Source organism: Grus americana, chromosome 5 (genome assembly GCF_028858705.1).
Source record: "Grus americana isolate bGruAme1 chromosome 5, bGruAme1.mat, whole genome shotgun sequence".
NCBI classification, from domain to species: Eukaryota; Metazoa; Chordata; class Aves; order Gruiformes; family Gruidae; genus Grus; species Grus americana.
The window spans coordinates 34,895,882-34,916,574 of NC_072856.1; the positions used below are offsets into that span (position 1 = coordinate 34,895,882).

General features: G+C 36.4%; 1 protein-coding gene across 5 annotated transcripts in view; it reads left to right on the forward strand.

Annotated features, from left to right (window-relative positions):
- Positions 1–238: 238 nt before the first annotated feature.
- FSIP1 (fibrous sheath interacting protein 1) overlaps positions 239–20,693 on the forward strand; it is an 84,693-nt gene continuing 64,238 nt past the window's right edge. For 4 of the 5 annotated variants that reach the window (XR_008577283.1, XR_008577284.1, XM_054826745.1 and 1 more), the window contains exons 1-9: positions 239–400; positions 1,758–1,947; positions 2,844–2,942; positions 4,336–4,508; positions 5,394–5,478; positions 8,888–8,986; positions 12,842–12,942; positions 13,670–13,777; positions 20,185–20,349. Coding sequence is in view for 3 of the 5 variants with exons in the window: in XM_054826745.1 (XP_054682720.1) it covers positions 275–400; positions 1,758–1,947; positions 2,844–2,942; positions 4,336–4,508; positions 5,394–5,478; positions 8,888–8,986; positions 12,842–12,942; positions 13,670–13,777; positions 20,185–20,349 (1,146 nt within the window). In the remaining 2 variants the exon portion in view is untranslated. The remainder of the gene's footprint in view (positions 401–1,757; positions 1,948–2,843; positions 2,943–4,335; positions 4,509–5,393; positions 5,479–8,887; positions 8,987–12,841; positions 12,943–13,669; positions 13,778–20,184; positions 20,350–20,693) is intronic. The other variant, XM_054826746.1, reaches the window with a different exon arrangement.

Sequence of the window (20,693 nt, forward strand, 5' to 3'; positions counted from 1 at the left end):
AGCTTTAAACCATTTGAAGTTTCTTTGACAGTAAGCACATTTGAATACTTTGGTTGGCTTGTTGATACACATATAAATTTGTACACATCTTAAAAAGTGTATACTTGAGTGGCAAGCTAGTCTGTACCGGAAAGATCTCTCAACATTGAATTGCTAGAAAGGATTTGAAACTTGTTTAATCTACATCTGAAATATTACTGGGCTTGTGTTGTTTTATTATGAAACTGATATTTTGGAAGGTTATTTTGGGTTTTTTTTCCAATTTTAGGTCACAATGGATATTACAAGGGGGAGCTCGGATAAAATTTCAAGGCCTACATCTAGCTCAAGATCTTATCCTAACTGTAGGTATTTAAATACATCTCTGGAGTTATTAACACCTGAGCCATGTTTGCCAAAGGTAATTCTTTTCGCTTTCAGCGCGTTAGAAACTCTGTGCCTGATTCTTCATAGTAGAGTGCCAAAGAGATAAGATTCTACTTTTTTAGCTTCATATAGAGTTCTGGGCTTTGCAGGTGTACTGAGGGGTTATGCGAAAGTTCATGAATGTGGGCTGCTCCTTATGCACGCATGGATTGATGTTTAATTTCATTTTTCTGAAGATGTGTTACTCTTTTATTTGCCACAGAAAGGACTATTCGGCACTACAACCTGGAAAACTTGGTTGTCTTCCTCTTTATATTTAATCAGATTATTAAATAAATTATATTTTAAGGAAAAACATTTGAAATTCTCGAAATAACGTGTAGATATACAGCTATAGGCTGTTGATGCATGAGCCAGTGTGTGCATAATTTCACTTCCATCTCATTTGTGCTTTTAAATTTAAGTTGGAATAAAAATTATTTTGCTTATTAAAAGAAAGCATTTGAGCAATCCTCACAAGTTGAATTTTTTGACTACAAGGCTTTCTCAGGATATGTGTGAATCAAGTTTTAAAAAAAACATAATCATAGTATTCCAAGAAATATGTCAACTCCAGGGATTCAACAAAGTCCATTGGAAGTAGGTGTTCATCCATCCTCTGAGGAAAATTAATATCGGGGATTAACTTAATTTTGGGAATGGGATATGCAATATCATTGTGGGATGTGGGAATTAGGACTTGGGAATTAGAGATTTACATTGATTTACTCAGATTAGTCCAATTGTATTGTACCTCTGTTCACCTGTTTGTAGAATGGTATCATACCTAGATGCTTCACAGCATTAAAATATATTTTTTATAGGTTCACAGTCGAGTATTAAGGTTAACATCTGATAACTCTGAATCCAGGTTCTGACCTAAACATCATAGGCTACTACATGAAAATGCACTTTCTTGAGATTGATGGATTAAGCACAAGCCCTTCAAAAACTATAAAAAACTCTATAGTATGAGCAAGAGATTGGGATGCTACCTGGTGCAGAGCATCCACAGTGTCAGGAAATGGATGAGGCTGTTGTACACACAGACTTTGAATTGATTTGCTGTACCTCTACTGCAGCAGAAATGGCATAAACCTTTGGAATCATTTCCTAGCCTGGCAATCCCAAATCTGGCAGCCTGTGGAATGATGAGTTTGAGAATCAATGTGATATCCAAGAAACAGAACTCTGTATCACATCTGGAAATGGTTCTTTTATTTAAGAAGTACTTTGCAGTCTTGTATCGAATTGTTGTTAGCCTTTGTGATAGTATGTGATTATTGTGATTATCTTTTTCTTCCCCCCAAAGATTTCTATTTTTATGGTAGTAATTAATTTGCATTTCATAGGTTGATTCACCTGTCAGTTTGGCTGGTAGTTATCAAAGGGGCAGTCTAGAAGACTGCTATCCAGAAGAAAACAAAGGTGATGACAGAGAGAAGTCTGATGTCAAGGAAGTAAGAACCGATCAGCAAACTACAGTGGAGAGTACGACCTTCTTTCTTCAGAAATGTATACTGAATCCCAACAAGTTGTCAGGTGTGGGAATGACTAACACTTGTGTTGTGGCTAGACCAAATATCATGTTTGTCTAGTTTGGGTAAAATTCTATTGGTGGAGGGAAAAGAAGATGCAAATAGGCAAAACTCTAGAAGAGAAGATGTCAATATTCATACCTTCACTTCTCTTCATTATTTTGAATCCATTATGAAAGAAATGTGTTATTACTGCCATTATCACTACCGTGTATGTCTGGTGGCATCTAAGCTGTGACCTGCACCTTGGTGATAGCCTAAAAGATCAGGAGAAACCATCTGCATGTGTTTCATGGAACCATATTGGAAAGTGTTTTCAGTAAGGTGTTTTTATTAAAATTTTCACAGCGATTGGGATAATTTGTTAGAAACTTTGTATCCTAATAATGGTCCTCCAGTCCAAAAGTTGGAAGTTGTAATTGTAAGTTATAGTATTTAACATCTGAATAATGCTAATACTAATAACATACTTTAAATATAAATATGCAATGTTTTGTTTTAATGAAAGCACTTGTAGAAGTGCTTCAGACAGCATTCTTTTGGCATTCTATAAATTGTAATAAATTAACTTTCTAGAGCTTCTGACTATTTAAAAGTAGAGAAGCAAAGGCCAGTATGTGAAGCAGAAAGTTTGTATACCTTCTTCAAGTTTAGATAAGATTTCATGACAGAATTGAGGTCAAAAGAAATCCCTGGATTCCTGCTCCTGTGTTTAACATGAGTCCTGGTGTACTAGTACGTACCATTTTTTAAACAGTAATCCACTGCAGAGGCTCTGTGGTGATCCCTAACTGACAAAAAGTGTATTTTGGTCTCTAAATTGTTAACATTTCAAACAGTATCTTTAAAATTTATTTCACATCTATTTTATTATGAAAGGCTTTTTCCTGTGTTTTTCAGGATGCATCTCTAATTCAGATTCTGGAGATGATAACACTGAAACACAGACTTTGAAATTCTGTGAACTTTCCCAAGAAAAACTAAGTAATGCAAAAGCAGGTATTACTTTTCAGGTGTATAAAGTGAAGAGTGCAATAAAACCTTTTTTTTTTTTTTTTTTTTTTCCTTGTTAATGCTTCTAGGACAGTTTGGGACCATAGTCTGTTTGCATGTATATTATATAGTTATAAAGAAGTATTACAAATTGAAATTGTATATGCATTGTGATATTCAAGAGGTGTTGAATTCTTTAGTTAAAGAGTATTTTATTAAGGGATTAATGATATGACAGTATTTGAGTTTTACATAGATTCAGTCAATCTAATAAGGCAGAATCCAGTGGTGATACTATCTAGTGCAGCAGTGCTGGTCATCTAACGTAATACTCATTTCTTCAGAACAGAAACTGGACAGAACTCAACTTCAAAGCTTCACTCGGTAGTTTTAGGTTCAAATCCATCTGCTGGATCCAGGCCAGCTGAAATAAGTGCTCTTTTTTTATCTTCTGTCCTTGGGGCTTCCCTGGAGTTCACTTAGATTTTTATAGCTCTCCACTTGTTGTATCATTCATCGCTTTTTATGGCATAAAGCAGAACAAGGCATCACCATAAATGCTTGGGAACAATGCATCACAGTAAATGCTTGGGATCAATGCGTGTGTAAAGCATTTGACCTCAAAAGATTAGAAAATGAAAAAGTATTGCAGGACTCCAAAACTTGGAAGTCCATTGGATAGGGACAGTGCTACAAGTGTTTCCTCTACAATTCCTGTGGAAGCAAAGTTTGACCAGAAAAGAGGGCAAAGCATGAGGATGCTATAGGAAGGGGAAAAGTGAAAAGTGATCAGCAATTGTAATCTGCATGTTTAGGAAAAAAAAGAGAAATCTATTTTAATGAAATAATAATAGTTTCCATAGTGTTTTACCATTTCTGTTTTTCAGAACAACATTTTTCTACAACTAGCATCAGAATCTGGTTTGGCTGAGATATGTCAAGACTGAAACTTCTATAATGTTTAAAAGTAGAGATATTACAGAGTCTATCTTAACCCTAGAATTATTCCTTTTAATGAGTGACATTTCAACATGTATTCTACTAGTCAAGCTGAAGAAATTATTTTTTATTTTTAAGCTTATTTTGTCTGTGATTTTTGCTGATACTGTGGATATGTTGTCTCTCTTCCATTATAAATTCGAATCAAATCACTTGCCCAAAACGGGGCGGGGGGAGGGGGCTGTTCCTTTCCCACACCCCCATATCCAACTGCTGCAGCTCAGAGTTTGATTCAGCATTCTGTTACAAAGTCTTTGTAATTTTTCCCTGCTACAAACAGAAATGAACACGATATATATGCTTGAGAATACTTGTACTCTTGTCTATGGTTGTTAACAAATTACTTGTTTTTTTATAAGTTGAAATGCTGCAAGCTAACATTGTTAAATATATTCTACAGCAAACTCTTCCAACTTGGAATATTCTGAAGAACCAGATGTAGATCCTCAGATTCAAGCAGCTATAAAGAAAATGAATAAACTTGACACAATACTGGCAAAAAAACATTTTAAGGAGAGAGCAATTAAAAAACAAGGTGAAGAAATGAGGGCAAAGCTCTGGGATGAACTTCAGGTTAGAAGTGTTCTGCTTATTTTGTAAATAGTATATCTTAGAATACTGTCTCACACAATTTATCATGTTTCACAGATGCATTGTTTTATTAAATAACTCACAGTTGGCTGATTAAAATGAAGAAATGGATCTTTCAATAGGTTTTAATATGTATTGGCTAGGCAGGCTTTGAAAGAAGGCTGTGGTCCTTAAAAATTGTATCACCAATAGCCAAATATACAGCTGTCTAGACTAGCTTAGTCTTATGCTTGAGCTTGCTACTTGCCGGTATGATAAGGTGTGGCAAGAGGTAACGTCTGTGAATCCAGACCTAAAAGCATTTATTCTGCTCTAGTGTGACTGTTTTCAGGCCCATCTATTTCAGTACTGTCTATTGAAGAAATTAGAGATGCCTCCTTAAGAAGGCATAAGAATGCTACAGCATTGGTCTCTAGCAGTTAAACTTTAAGCCTTGAAACATGAGAGCTGGTATTTCCTCTGAGTTTAGGTATTGTATAATTTCCATCAATACAAATGTCAGTTGCTAAAAAGACATGATTGCAGTTTGTTTGAGTGCATCTCATAATTTCAATGGATTTGGATTCAGAGACGTATACACGTTACAGAACTTTTTTGTCTTGTGAAACGTGTCTCTGTGTAAGAGACAATATATAACAGAGGCTTCAAAGTTCTACCATACCTTTACTATAACTTTAGGAGATGTTCAGATAGCCTCAAGAAGGAAGTAAAGCGGTAAGTAAATGTTGCCACTGAACAAGGAATTTTTAATAGGGTCTGAAGTTCATTAGACCTGATAAGCAGACAATTTATTTTGCTTTAAAGTATTTACTTTAAAGTAAATATGTGCGTACATCTGTATATATATGCTTTATTTCTTTTCAATAGTCTATCAGAACTGCTGGAAGCCATGAGGAGACAGAAAACACAAAACTTTTCTTAGCTTTGATCTCATCATGGCAAGATACAGTTGGTAAGTAAGAAAGAGAAGTAAATACCCTGATATAATTCTTCTCTATTTTGATTAATAATCATATTTTTGTTGGATACTAGAAAAATAAAGCTTTCAAACCTTTACAATAAAATAATATTTGCATGAAAAAGTACATGGAGGGAATATTTGAAAAATTAACTGAAACAATTTTTGCATTATCAGAAATGTAGAAGTTGTACTTTAATTTTGTTTATAGAAACTGCATTTATTTTGTAGAACTGGCTATTCTAGAATGGTAGAAATCCAGGATAAGTTAAACTTACATCTTTCAATTTGATAGCAAACACAGATGGCTTCACAAAGGATGCATGACTGATAACACTGGTAAATTAATGATAACAGGTATAGGGAAAACAAAGAGTGGAAACCTGCTGAAAAACTTTGAAGTCTTTACCATTTTGGAACATCTGGGCAATAAGCAAGGAATTCAAAATTGTTTTGGTAAACAAACAAAATGGTGAGGTTACTGTTATGTGGTTACTGGTGGTCTTAGTAAGAGAGTTTGCCAGGCTGGGTAACTTGTGCAGGAAGGGCAGGCAGTGAAAAAATATTAGGCCCAAAAATGTTACTTAGAAGCTCTAGTGACGTGGGCCCTGCCACACATATCTTGGAGAAAATTTGCACATGAGAGTGGGAGAGAGAGTGAGAAGGAAGCAATGGCAATGCCATGGTAAGGATTTCATAATATGGTCCAGAGGGAGGGAAATCCTGAGACTTTTTAGGAATTGTTAACAGAAGAACCAAAAGAATGGGACAAAATTGTGATACAAAATACTGAGTTATATGTTGGAAAACATTACAAGAAGATGCATGCACAGCCCAGGTCTTGGATCATGGTCCAAAAGGGAGTATGGGTCATTTACATTAAATTTAATACTGATTATGTTACATTTAAGTCACTTCTAAAAGAATTTAAGATTCTGAATGTGAGAGACAATTTGAGTAAAAGGGATCATCAAATAATGTAGAGTGTGATTCTAAGGAAAAGGCATGAATATGAAACATTAACTTAGGTTTTTTAATTGTTTTTTTCCCTGAGAATTCTTGGGAAGAAAATTTAGGCTAGATGGCAATTTTATAAAATGAAACTACGTAAAAGACAAGCTAGCAGACATTCTCAGGAAGAAAAGACCAGGAAGTCTGAAAAGATAAATTCTGAGTTTAATCATGATATGACATTGAAGCCAAAATATGCAAAGTGGAAATGAATGCACCAATAAGAATAAATGTTTGCATTTTAGTCTTTTAGTAAAAATCACTTCCATGTTGAGTAACATTTAAATTACCGAATTCCATAGCTGCATTAAAAGTAAACAAATGACTACTGAAGGATTGAGTTCTTTAGCAGGAAAGGTAAACAAATAGCTAATGATACAGAGAAATGTGGAATGTGATACATAACAAAAAGACTAAGTATGATCCAAATTACAGTGAATACCAATAATGTAAAACTATAGGTAGAATACGGAAAGAAACATTAAAAAACTGTTTAGAAATGTTTTCTCTACTGAGTCAGAAGGACACAATTCTGTTGGTGTCCTAAAGCAAGTGGCTGAAGCACGGTCAAGAATGCACAGAAGATGTACATGCTCACAGGGACCTGGAAAAAGAAAATATTGGGTATTTTAAAATGTCCTTTTTCTTTCTGTGGCTAGACTCTTACTGGGGTAGACGCTGGAACAAACTGTGGGTGTTCTGCTCACAGTGTCTTTATTGGCAGGGGGAACAAAACCAGACTGAATTTGTCAAGAAAATACCATGTCAAAACTGCTTCAGAGTGGTTTTAAAAAAATGTGCTGTTTGAATAGTCTGTCTTGGTGCTGAAGTTCTCAGAGATGTGTCAATCGTATGCACATTTTGCATCCTGTCCTTCATCTGCATGCTTTGGTTGAAAGGGTCTCATGGTTGAAAGGAAATAGAATTGTGGTGCATCCTGTCTATTTTCTTGTTGGGGAGAGAACAAGGATTTGAGATCTGAATGGTAATTGCTGAGCAAAAATCTCAGCTTGAATGTTGGAAGGATGTGCATAATAATGGTAGCATGTGTGGTTAAAATATTTCAACAAAACTTATTATTACAAGGTAACCTGCTTTTATTTCTATGCTAAAATTTGGGTTATCAAGGCAAGAAGTGTTTGCTATGGTAATATTTATGAAGTGTCCAGTAGATGTCAGTATATGGTAAAAAAACAGTAGGCAAGCAAAACTATGTGGTTTTTAATGCGCTCCATGCTTCAATTCCCCTTTTATTTCAAAGGTAACTTCTTGTTGTAGAGATCATGTGCATCGTATGGGTTCTGGTGTACCGTACTGGCCAAACTGTGCATAGTTTAGATTTATATTTTTCCTCCAGCTTGATCTTTATCTTGAATTTTCTGTGACATGCTAGTGCCTTACTTTTCAGGTCTGTCTTAGTTAAACAAGTGCCCTGACAGCTGCTCTAGTTGATACTGTAAATAGAATGCAATTCACATGTTTTGCTTTTCAGAGCTTGAATTTGATAAAAAGCTTTATTATATAAATTATATAGGGGAGCTATTTAATTATAGTTTTTAATGTGGCTGTGAAATCACACACAAATTCTGGGTGCATGAATAACTTATGTGTCCCAGCCTCTCAGGCACAAAAAACCCTCTGACACACACATGGCAGAAATGTAAATCAGGAGTTAATTAAATGGGCTTGAATTAATTCCCCTGTGCTGTGTGTAACAATATCGTAATTTCAGTTGAGTCCATTAAACTTCATTATTACGGGATGTTGATTGTTTTTTTCATTGTGAAAAACACATTTTTCATATGTGATACATATAGTTTTTTTGCAATATGAGTCCTTTTCTGTAAGTGCCAAGTGTATAGCCTGCAAGTTAATGCTCTAACTTACACTTCCAGTATGTCAATACCATGACTGAATTTTTTTCTTTGAGTAACTGAAACAACTCTTGCATGCTAGGATGTTTGAACACTTTTTTCTAGACTATACCCTTGACCTAAGCCACTTGGAAGTCTAATAATTCATGCACAGGAGACACCAGCTGTGAAAGCCTGGATACTTTATTCTCATTCAAAGTTCTAGATGACTTGCCACATGGTGTCTGCAGTGGCTTTTGAACTTCAGGGCCTTGGGCTGTATCTTCTAGAATGTAATTATTTGTCCTGTGTGGGCAGTAGTTATTAAAAACACAGCCATATGAAACAGCATAATTATTCACAAGACACACATTACACTTTCTCTCCTTCTTTATTTCTTGAGAAATATGGTGGCTATATAATTTATCCAAGTAAATTTCTTTAATTTTCATGTGTGAGATCTTATGGTAGGATGCACATGAAACTAGGTCTTCTTTAAATACATTTCAATGAAATTTTACTGAAAAAATTCCTTGCAGATCCCTCCCATGCTAAAGAAGATGAAATATGTACTTCAATATTTCACACACAAATTAATCCAGAAGATTATGATTGCGATAAACCCCAACATAATCAGGGTAAGCTTTATTAATTGTATAGTTTGTATTTCTAGATATGGCAAAACAACATGTACAATGGGTGGGTAATGAAGACTTGGCCTTTGTGGCTAGGGCAATGAAATCAGAAAAAGCAAGGTTGCTTAGTGGCATGGCAACGCTTCTTATGCTTTTACAAATGATAAAAGAGAATAATTTTGTTTGTGACTTATCTAAAACATTTTACTCAACATACTAAGAAAATCTTTTACTCTTGGGTTTATAAAACATTTTATTTCATTACAAAATGACGAGGTATGTAACTGATTCATTGTAAAATGTATCATTGGTTTTTTATGGGAATTCTTTAAAAACTTTGTTGTTATTCTAAAGTACTGTAAATTTCAGTAATAGGCTTATCTTCAAGAAACCATTTAAAATGATGAATAGTGCTGTATACAGTTTCAACTGTTCTGTAATTTTTTTGTTTTCAGGAGAAATTGTATGGATCTTGTGATAAAGCTAAATCTTGAGACAACTCATATTTTGTTATGCTGTTTATTGTAAAGGCTACATTGCTTTTATGGATTAAGTACTTTCTGGCAAAAATCAAACTTCTGTGCTGATTCTTTTCCACATTACTTGTTTACATGCACTGTCTAGAGCTTTCAAATGCTGGTAGTAGTGTAGTGTGTCCAACACTTCAAAATAAATGGAATTGTGCTTTTCTGCCTCTGTTCTTTCCCTATTTGCAATTCAAATTTGTATGGTTGAGTAACTTCTCACATGTGTTGTGACATAAGAATAATAGCTTCAGCTGCCATTGCTATTCAGCTGCAATTGTTCATTTCTTTGTCATCTACCATTCTGTGTAAACAGAGGGAATCTATCTTTCTGGTGACTGGCTAAGATGACAAGGACATAATAAATGTGTGTTCCTCAGGGCTGAACCACTGATGGCAGCAGAATCTCTTCCCTTTTTAGAATGTGACAGCATGTTTTAATTTTTAAATCTGGACTTCAGCTCCCTTATTTTATCACTTGTCTTAGCCCACCAGTATGTGACGTTAACTTTGTGTTATTAAACGTTTCTTCACACTGTGTTGGAGCAGTGCTGTGCTTTTGATTTCTCTGTCTTCCTACCACGAGTCTTCATTCCTCCGTTAAAATTAAGCTTGACCGTCAGCTTCCACCTTCACAATTTCCAAGTTGTGCTGGAGTGTCCTTGAATAGCGATGGCAGGTTTCATTACCAGTATTCAGGACAGCAGTGGCTTCTCAAGCTCCCAGTACAGGCATGGTTGGAAGTTGCTGTTGCTTGCACTGTTTTGAGATGTTCTACATTCTCCTAGTTTGAGAACGCATGACATACAGATCACTTACAACTTATGAGCAATAAATTACTTAAATGACTTACTATTTCTACTGGAGGCTTTTGATATGATTTTGAATAGTTAAGACTTATTGTTTTGGTTGCTTTTGGATTTCTGTGTAACAGTTGTCATAAAGGCAGACCCTGAACAAGAGGAGCTTAACTTGTGAAGAATGTATGCATTAGTTTTATAATATTACTTTAGCAATTTCATCAAGACTTGTACCAAATCTTTGTACCAAATCTACCAAAACTCATATGCAAAATTTGCAGTCTCTCTTTTACTTACCCATGGCAATCTTCAGTGTATTCTTTCTCTGTGATCCATGTCTGTCCCTTCTTTACTTGAATGTTCTGAGATGTTCCGTATGATAGCTCCCTCTCAAAAATGCTTATTTTACAGTTAGAGAAACATGTAGCTTGAAAGTAATGTTTCATATATAGAATCATAGAATGGTTTGGGTTGGTAGGGACCTCAAAGATCATCTAGTCCTAACCCCCCTGCCATGGGCAGGGACACCCTCCACTAGACCACGTTGCCCAAAGCCCCGTCCAGCCTGGCCTTGAACACTTCCAGGGATGGGGTATCCACAACCTCTCTGGGCAACCTGTTCCAGTGCCTCACCACCCTCACAGTAAAGAATTTCTTTCTAACATCTCATCTAAATCGACCCTCCTTCAGCTTAAACTCATTACCCCTTGTTCTATCACTACACTCCCTGAGAAACAGTCCCTCACCATCTTTCCTGTAGGCCCCTTCAGGTACTGGAAGGCTGCTATAAGGTCTCCCTGGAGCCTTCTCTTCTCCAGGCTGAACAGCCCCAACTCTCTCAGCCTGTCCTCATAGGAGAGGTGCTCCATCCCTCTGATCAGCTTCATGGCCCTCCTCTGGACCTGCTCTGACAGATCCATGTCCTTCTCATGTTGGGGCCCCCAGAGCTGGATGCAGTGGTGGGGTCTCATGAGAGTGGAGTAGAGGGGCAGAATCACCTCCCTCGACCTGCTCGTCATGCTTCTTTTGATGCAGCCCAGGACATGGTTGGCTTTCTGGGCTGCAAGCGCACACTGCTGGCTCATGTTGGGCTTTTCATCAACCAACACCCCCGAGTCCTTCTCCTCAGGGCTGCTCTCAATCCATTCCCCACCCAGCCTATAGTTGTGCTTGGGATTGCGCTGGCCCACGTGCAGGACCTTGCACTTGGCCTTGTTGAACTTCATGTGGTTTGCATGGGCCCACCTCTCCAGCCTGTCAAGGTCCCTCTGGATGGCATCCCTTCCCTCCAGCGTGTCAACTGCACCACACATATGTTGCATGTTATGTCGGTGTTTGGTGTGTTTTGCTCATTTCAGGATACAACTTGTCATGTTTATATTGATTGGTAAATTCTTATATGATCCAGTTCCTTGATAGATTCAAGATGTTACCTGGTAATGTTAAAGATAGTTTGAGATGCTTTCAGTAAACAGTTGTGCATTTGAACTGTGACAGGGTTTTCTTGATCAGATCCAACACCTCAGTCCTTTAAGATTTACTTGCAATTTGAGAGTAAGTCTGACTGGTGAGAACATTAAACAGTTTTTTGTCCATAGTGTGTAAAAAGATGCATGGAATTTATTTCATATCTTTGGGAATTTGCTTTCGATCTACTCACTCTGAAAAAGAGTTACTTTCATGTAAATTTTCATAGCCTATCTTCTAATATCTAACACGTTAAATTGGTTTGTGTAGGTGAATAGCTCACCCATTTTCAAATCTCTACTTTTCAGAGAAGCAAGAAGTACCATGCCTACTTCTGAACTAGTTTTTGAGACTTAGAAGTTGGTTGTATTTACTTAGATTTGTTATTTAATGTGATAAATATTTGCTGTTTGTGAAGGAATTGCTGTTTTAAAACTGGTAAAAGTCTCTGAAAAACAGAATATGTGACCATTTTTGTATGATTGATAGAAACCCATTGTTGAAGAAAAATACGTGTGATGTTGTCAGAATATCATGTGGCTGTTTAATAGCTTTACAGCTCTATGACGAGTTTTATTTTTAAACAAAATTTGTTTTATAAGCTGTGTTATAATAATATCAACTATATCATCTGTTCTTCAGCTGTTTTATTTTAAAAAATGTACTTGATATGTCTCCAAATAGTTCTGTGGTTTTCAAAAAAAATATTGTCTGGTTTTGTACTGATGATAAAACTGAAACAATGATAGGGTTCGAAGGAATGCCGTGGCTTTTAAAGCTGCCATGTTTAACATTTTTGAGGTCAGAAATCCGAAAGTATTTTAGCCTTCGCAACATTGAATGATCTCATATAATAAAAGCTTAAAAATGAGAATAGAGTTTGACAATAGTTATGTTTTAAATAGAGCAATATAGTTTATATAAATAATGAAAACAGTGTATAAAAAGTTTGTCTATCCACTTTATATGTTTGTTAAAGATTTAAATGGGATTGCTGTTATTACAGCTCTGATTGAATCAGAAAAGGAATGATCATAACTTAGCAACTTTTCTTCCTCAAACTTCAGATTATCCAAGTGAATTAGAAACAAATGAATTTCTTAATCATGCAGAAAAAACGCATAGCAAGAGTAAAACCAAACAGGATTTCATTAAGAAGAACATTGAGGTAAGCATTAAACCTTAAAATCATTAACGTTTTGTTAAATGTTAACTAAAAAATAGTATGGAAGTACTTCTGGAGACAGTTGGGTTTTTTATCAGGAACATTAAAAGCTAATTAGCCATAAATGAAAAAAATCTTGCAGTTAAAAACTGTTGTTTATGGCAGAGTGCTGTATAAGGCAGTTCTCATCTTGGATGCTCATATTGGCAGGGATAATACTGCTTCTATATATTTGCTAAAGAGTACCGGAAACTGAATTGTTCTGTTTGTGCCTGGACATGACTTGTTTTGAGGGCAAATATTCCCTACGACTTTCTTTAAATGTGTTTACTGTTAAGTTAAAGGAAGATGTTCTTATGCATAGATAAGGAATAGGTATGCAGGTTGTTCATGTATAGCCTGCATGGGACCCTTATTTACAGAAGTCTTCCTTCTGTCAGAAAATAGATGCTTTGATTTTCATGCTTTTTTTCCTTTGAAGACCTAGAGCTATAATAATTTTTCATCCAATGAAAAATATTCACCGCCTGCTATGTCAAAGACTGTTATAAGATTATCAATTTATTATATGTAGACTGCTAGATTTTTCTGTCAGAATGATAATTTATATTATGGCAATAAGCAAGATTTGGATGTTAAATTCACAGAGTTTTAAAACTTTGTTTTGGTGCTGTTTGAGCTAATGGAGTTCTAAAGTTTGCTTATTTTTTTCTTTTTGTAAATATTTCAGCTAGCAAAGGATTCAGGAAACCAGATTGTTATGCTTGAGCGAGAAAGGAAAAGACTAATTGAACTATTGAAAGATATAGAAGATGGAATTGAATTGCAAGGTCTTGAGGTATGGCAACTTTAATTTGTACTGTCCTGTTGTATTTGGCTTATTTTTACGGTAAATCTAAATTTGATTTGGTTTTAGTCCTACCATGAAGTCGCCTACTGAGATATGAGAGAAAAGCTGGACAAATCCAATTGGCTTTGTCTCCAAGAATCAATTTTCATTGGCTTCTTTGTTCATTTTACCAACACTGGGACATGCCTGACCTCAGAAAAACAGCAGAATTTAGAAGAAAAATTAGACATGGGTGGAAGGAGCCTTAGAAGTATGCTTAGAGAAGATGATGGCTTATTTTCTCTGCATAAAATGTGAAGTGGCCTATCAATCTGAGTGGCTAGTGCTGTAGTCTCTGGTGGAAGGGCCAGCAACTACTTTAAAAAACTCCAAGAGTTTTTTGAGGACATGAACTTCAGAATGCAGCAATTGGGATAATTACATTGATGAAGGTAATGTGTCCATTTAGAAAGATAACATGCCATCTTTGTGTGGCTTCCAACTCACTCTGTCTTCAAAGTATACACAGGAGCCAAAGTCTGCTTAAGTATTAGATGTTTATGCTTTAAAATAATAATTTTAAAGAGTGTGCAGTCTGTATACTGCAGTGGATAGCAAGAGCTGAAGTAGATGGAAATACCTTTCCTCATGGAGAGTAAAAAAGAGTGTGTGATTGTCCTACCAGTCACTGCTTCTAGGAGAGTCTGTGCGACAAAATGATGCCCAATAACGTGAAGACATCAAATAGTCTTTTGATCTCCCAGTTACTAGGAAATGGCCTTTATTTCTTACTGTTTTGACGGGAATGTCACGGTGAAGGAGTTCTCGGGGGCTCTGTTGTTTTACTGAAGTAATCATAAGGCTGCTGGGATGGGGAGATAAAATTTGGTTTGAAAAATGAATCATACTAGAAACTTACAATACTTTTCAACTATATAGGTATTAAACATGTTAAAGGTATGTTTTCATAGAATGAACATCCTCAAACTATGTTAACTTGATATAACGCTTCAAGAAACCTGCATTTTAATAAATAAGAAATATTGGGAAAATGCTTACTTTGCGTAAGGAAATTACGTGACCTTTCTAATTTGTTTTACATTAAAATGTGCATTATATTGTCTATAGTAACGTTATGAACTTTTTCACAACATTGGTAAGTACACACTGAATCACAGTACCTAAGAAGAATGATGTGAACTTTGTGTAGAATGAACAAAATATGTGCAAGGTCCAGTTTCTGTTTAATTTATACAGCTAAAGATAATCTGGAGTTAATTATTTTTCAGTAGGTTAAATAACAACTTAGATGTGAGAGAAAGAAACAACAGAAAACACGATTTTTTTTTTTATTCTTTCTTCCTGTATTTTACTTTGAGTTATTTTTCTACTAAGGTGGTGAAGACTTCCAAGAGGTGATGCTCTTCATTACTCTTTTCTAAAATGTGTCTAAATTTATAAGTTTATAGATTACTGTTTCAGGATATGGGGTAAGAAGGTGAGCTCAGAATTTTCTTCATCTGAATCCAAACTGGTTATGGAAACAGAGAACTAACCTACCCATGGTTTGTGACATTAAACAAATCTGTAATTTACCCAACTTCAGTATGATTTCCAGGTTGAAACTCATTTGGTCTGTGGTCCAAAACTTTCCTCTTTACTCTAGGGAAACTGGTAAATATGTACTATGCTTTGGCATTTTCAGAGCTTTGTGGGGCAAATATAAGTGAAGGAGTCCGTATCAGTCAGGAAAACCTGATGGACAAATGGCTGAGATTATATAAATGTGCAGTATTTTAACAGTAACTGTTCTTTCACAGTTAGTATGCTGAAGAAGAAGCACAGAAAACATAACCTTTGTTGATCATTGGTATGCAAGTGTTTAAAACTATCAGCCACACTCAGTGCTTGTGTTCATGAGATGAAACACTTCAACTTCCGTAAAATTGCACTAGTCTTCCTACTGACCTAACATTTGTTCCCTTGCTTTACATAGAAAGCTTATTTAATTTGTTTGGATGTGAACACCGAGCTTGCAGATTGACTTATCTATCTGTGTAAAATACTCATCAGTTAATGACATTGCACAGAGATGTTTGACTTAGCTGACATAGTTTGGCATTAAAAAAATTGCAGTGGAAGGTTCTGTGGTCTAATGTTGATCTACTGGTTAGGAGAGTTGATTTTTATTGTACTTTTAATTTGTTGCATATTAGAAGAGCAAGGTTATAGCTCACTGGATCATTATTTAATTGATCTTTTGTCTATGCACTTAGAAAAAGATTCAAGGTATTCTATTAGATATGCTTGCAACAGGTTTGGCATTGTTATCAAATGTTCAGCTGAAACAGTGCTTCATCCAGCCTTTGAGTAGGAAAAAACTGTAGGGAGAGGATTGTGGGGTTTTTGTTTGCTTTTTTGTTTTCTCCTCTTGTTGGAAAGGTTGGTGTTTGATTAACAATGCAGTCTCTTCTATTCTTTCCTGATCAAGGACATGTTTCAATTTGAGGACTTGTCCTTCATTTGATAAACATCAGCATTTGAAGATCTGAAGATGTTTTAAACAGCCTTCTGTTAGTAAACATCCTAGCTTTCTGACCTAAAGAATAGTGGGTTTTTATTAAGAATTGATTATTTTACTGATTGCAAAAGTCTTCGCTCACAATACATAGTTACTGGGTTTTCTTTTTCTTTAAGCTGGTGTCCTTCACAAAATTTAGAGGCATTTATGCAGAATAGCTAATGCAAATTCTGACTAGTAACATGTACCTTTTTTTGCACCAATTCTCAATGCATCAGGGCAATGGAAAAGTATAGCATTTATCCAAATTTTGTATTTGGCACATGTCACTATCATATGGGCATGTATCTATAGAGATTTTAGTATTTATATCAGATATTAAATAGATCACTACACAGGACGTGTGTTGCTGTATGTTCTTGATGCAATCGACAAGAATGGTAATGGTAATTTGTGAGTTAGTCTAGTTTGTACTAGAGCATCTCTTTAAAAAAAACAGCTCCTAAATCTACCGCCAAAGTAGAATAAAAGAAAGGATAATACTTAGTTACTTAAACCTGCCTAGTCTGGAGATGGATTCTTCCTCTCCCACATTTAAATTGTATTATGGGTGAGGCATTTCCTGTGGCTGCTTTATAATGGCAATCACGAGGAAATTATCAGCTAATGAACAATCTAGACTGCTTCAAGCTGGCCCAGGTAACTGTCCAGCTGATGGCCACTTTCATCTTACTTCATTCTGACTTTTAAAAAGTTGGTGCAACCACATTGGCTAAAATAATATTTTGGAGGTTATCAATCAAGGCAGAGCTGGCTAGGATGTATGAATTCCTCTGTATAATGTAGATTATCTAATTTCATTTGATTTGTACTACTAAATATGTCCAAACGGCACTTCTCACTTTTTTAAAAAAGTGTTTTATGAGTATTTAAAATATTTTGGAAGTACATATTCATGCTAACCTAATTGTCAAAGCTGCAGGGGTATAATTTGTTCCAGATGTTCCACAGTAATAAGCACTGACTGTGCTGTTATAAAAGTATTGTTCTGAGTTAACACAGAGGAAACATTGACAGGACAGAAGCTTATTTTCCAGGCAAAGCCATCTTGAAAATACAAAATAGTGTGTGAGTCCATTTAACCCTGGAATAAAGTGACTACTGGAGTAATTTGGATACTTAGAGCATGGGATATAGACACTGAGCTGTAGCTAATGAGCCCAGTTGCAGCTTAACTGACTCCTGTAGAGTCATTTCTGTGTGTTTGTACTATGCTCTTCAGTGTCTGATTAAGGGGTGGTTAACATGGCACAAATGTATCCACAGCGGATACTTATGTTATGATGGTCACTGTCTCACCTGAACAGATGCTTCCACAAAGCTGGCAAGCTTCTAGAGACATTTCTGAGTGGCTTTTCTGGAGTCGGGTCATCTCCGGTCAGGCTTACTAGTTGTGTCATCATACTTGTATGCGAAAGCATTAGAAGAAGTGGTTTAGTTTCACAAAAGAGATGAGTTTGTTGGTTTTTTTTTTTTTTTTTTTAATAGTATGGAGGTAATTTGTGGCAGGTGTTTGGGATATCCTTTTTTCCTTTTGGTAACCAGTGTGCTTTAGGGTAGTGAGGATGAACCAGGGATGACCTCATAGCAGTGGTATTGTAATTGGAAGCTGATATTTCCTCCTTTTGTGTGGATGTGGCTGCTTGAATAGCCAGAGGACTAATCTGAAGCTGTAAAGGAGTGGTGGACATGAATCCCTTGCAAGACAGATGTTGAAATCTTAGGGCAAGGTGCTGGCCCTCTTCTGTCAGGAAAATGAAAGGAAACCAGCTATACACCCATGTCCTCCCCCACATCCCTGCCCTACCCTTCTAAGGTCCTATGTGGTGTTTCTTTGCAATCAGGTCAGAGATGTAATCTGCTAGTGTCGTTCCCAGTGAATGGTGGCTGTGCAGACTTGCTTCCTGGAGTGTGAGACAGGAATGCCAGGTTGCTGTGGAGAACCTGCATCTGTGAATATGAGCTCACTTGTTTGGGTTAAGTGGGCCAAGCTCACTCGTAATATGCAACTGTCTGTACTAGGAGCACATATTCATGCATGGTTAGTCAGGCGTTACTGCTATTAAAAGCTAAAAGTCATGTAAATCACCATCAGGAAAAGAACTCTGTGCACTCTGTCTCTCCCAGTGTTTCTGTGATAACATACCAGGGCTCTAGAAGGGCGGCAGCTACTCACCTCAGAGCAGTTCTTTTGCTTGCCTATGGGATGCCTTCTTTTCTTCTTTGGTGATACATTGCAAGTGTCACATTACATATACCCTCATTTTGAGATTTGGCTCCAGGTGAGCATCAACCTCTGTATTTTCATTTCAAGCCTGGTTTTGATCAGGCTTTCTCTCTTTTTGAATCCTTATTGGATGGAAGGTGGTTGTCCTTTTAGACCTAGCTGCTGATTGTATTTCCTTCTTTGACTTGCAGAGGAGTCTATCACTTCCACTTCATTCAGAGGACAATAGAAAGTAGTGTATTATGTTCCACTTTATTTGAACTTCTAACATGCTGCTGTGCAGGTGTGATTGAGTGTGTTCTAGAATAGATGTAGCTCTTCATTTGCTGCCAGACTTTGAGATGGAAGTTAATTGGGGGAGTTTGACAAGATGTGTTCAGTGTAGTTGAGAACACCTCATTTTTATGCCTGTTGGCTTGCATTTGTCTTTTATAAAAGCAAAAAATATCTTGCTGTCTCAAGTTTGCTATATGGTCTCTGTACAGTTCCTTGGACTTAAGCTGTAATATGGTGTCTCCAGAATAAGTGTGCAAACAAGGAGTGCTGAGGTGCAAGGTGTAACAGAAATGATTTAGGATGATGTTGAGGACAGTTCTGGTGCAGTTTCCGAGAGCTGTGCTTTTCCACTTCAATATTAGCATTGAAAATGTGAGCTTATCACGTGTTGTGCTTTCTGTCCTAGGACTGGTGGATCTATATCTGCCAGATGCTTTCCTCTTCATCTCTATCCTCTGCACTGTCTTGCAAGGGAGCACAGAACTCCTAAAATTGGTATTCATGTCAGTGGCATCAGAAAGTGATGCTGACTGTGCAAAACTGGGCAGCAAGATCTATATGCAAGTTAGACCGTGACAAGCAATTATTCCTTCAAAAGGGTGCTGGGACTGCTGTATAGAACAAATACAGAAACCACAACAAGGAAAGAGTTTGCATCCATGGAAGGGAGCTGCAATATGCATGACACGGCATGGCATGAGACTGTTTTAAAGGTTTGACTAACTGGGCTAAGAGGCTATATAGAGACATGCATCATTAAGGAAAAGGGGTTAGCTATCCAAAGTGCTTCTCTGAAGCATAAAGAAAACTTGATCGAGGGAGTTGTATAACCTTCAGAAGAATGGATGGGGAACTTGGGAGCTGTCTGCTCTTTGGCCAGCTGGCATGGAGGCAAAGCATCTGCCTTTAAGCAATTTTATTCCAGGGCTTCTGAGTGGCTAGTCAGTGAGGACACAGGTTTTGGACTTTTATAGAAATAAGTGAAATAATAGCAGAAGTCTGTTTAGATTAACACAACACCTTTTTTGCTATTACATTTTAACAATGCATGTAGATGCACGTGCTTTCTAAGAATAAAATGAAATATATATATTTTTTAAGTAAATTTAAGTTGCTGTTTGGTTATATTTAAAAATATATGCCTCTAATTGTTCTGTCGATACCTGCTTTTGAGTGTGCTTGGTACATGAATATTGGCAGATTTCAGCTATATACTGAGGTGGATGAAAACTTACATTTTATTCTTAAGTACGGTTTATTTGATGTGTAACTGCCTTTAAAGTCTGTTTTCTTTGGGAACGAGGATTAAATATTTTCTGTATCTTTCAATAGGAGGATGTATCTGGCTGGCTAGCACCAGGAGAAGGGTACACACCTGAACTGATTCAATTTCATCACCTAAATGAGATAGATACTAAGCTTCAAGTACTACTGTCTGATGGGGATTTTTCTGAGATTTCCAGCTGTTGCTCAAAACCTCCAAGCCAGATTTATCAGGTATATTACAGAACAGAGCTTATGTTGCAGATTTCTTGTTTGAAGTGTATGTTGAGATCTGATGTAAATGAAAATAGAGCATGTGTCTGTAGTTGTACATTTTGCATTTTTCTTTAGTTATCTTCTATTTGTTCTCAAAGTATATGTGTTAAAGAGTGAAGTGAAATCTGTGGCTATAGAAATTGTATGGAAAAACAGTATGTTGCTATTCTGAGTGGTATATAATTCAAGAACTGTCTTGTTTTTAACATTTGTTGATTCCACGCTTTCAGTAAGAAATTTCATATGCAGGAATTGGTAACTCAGACATTTTTAACTGTGTGAGGGTCTCAGCAGTTTTGTCA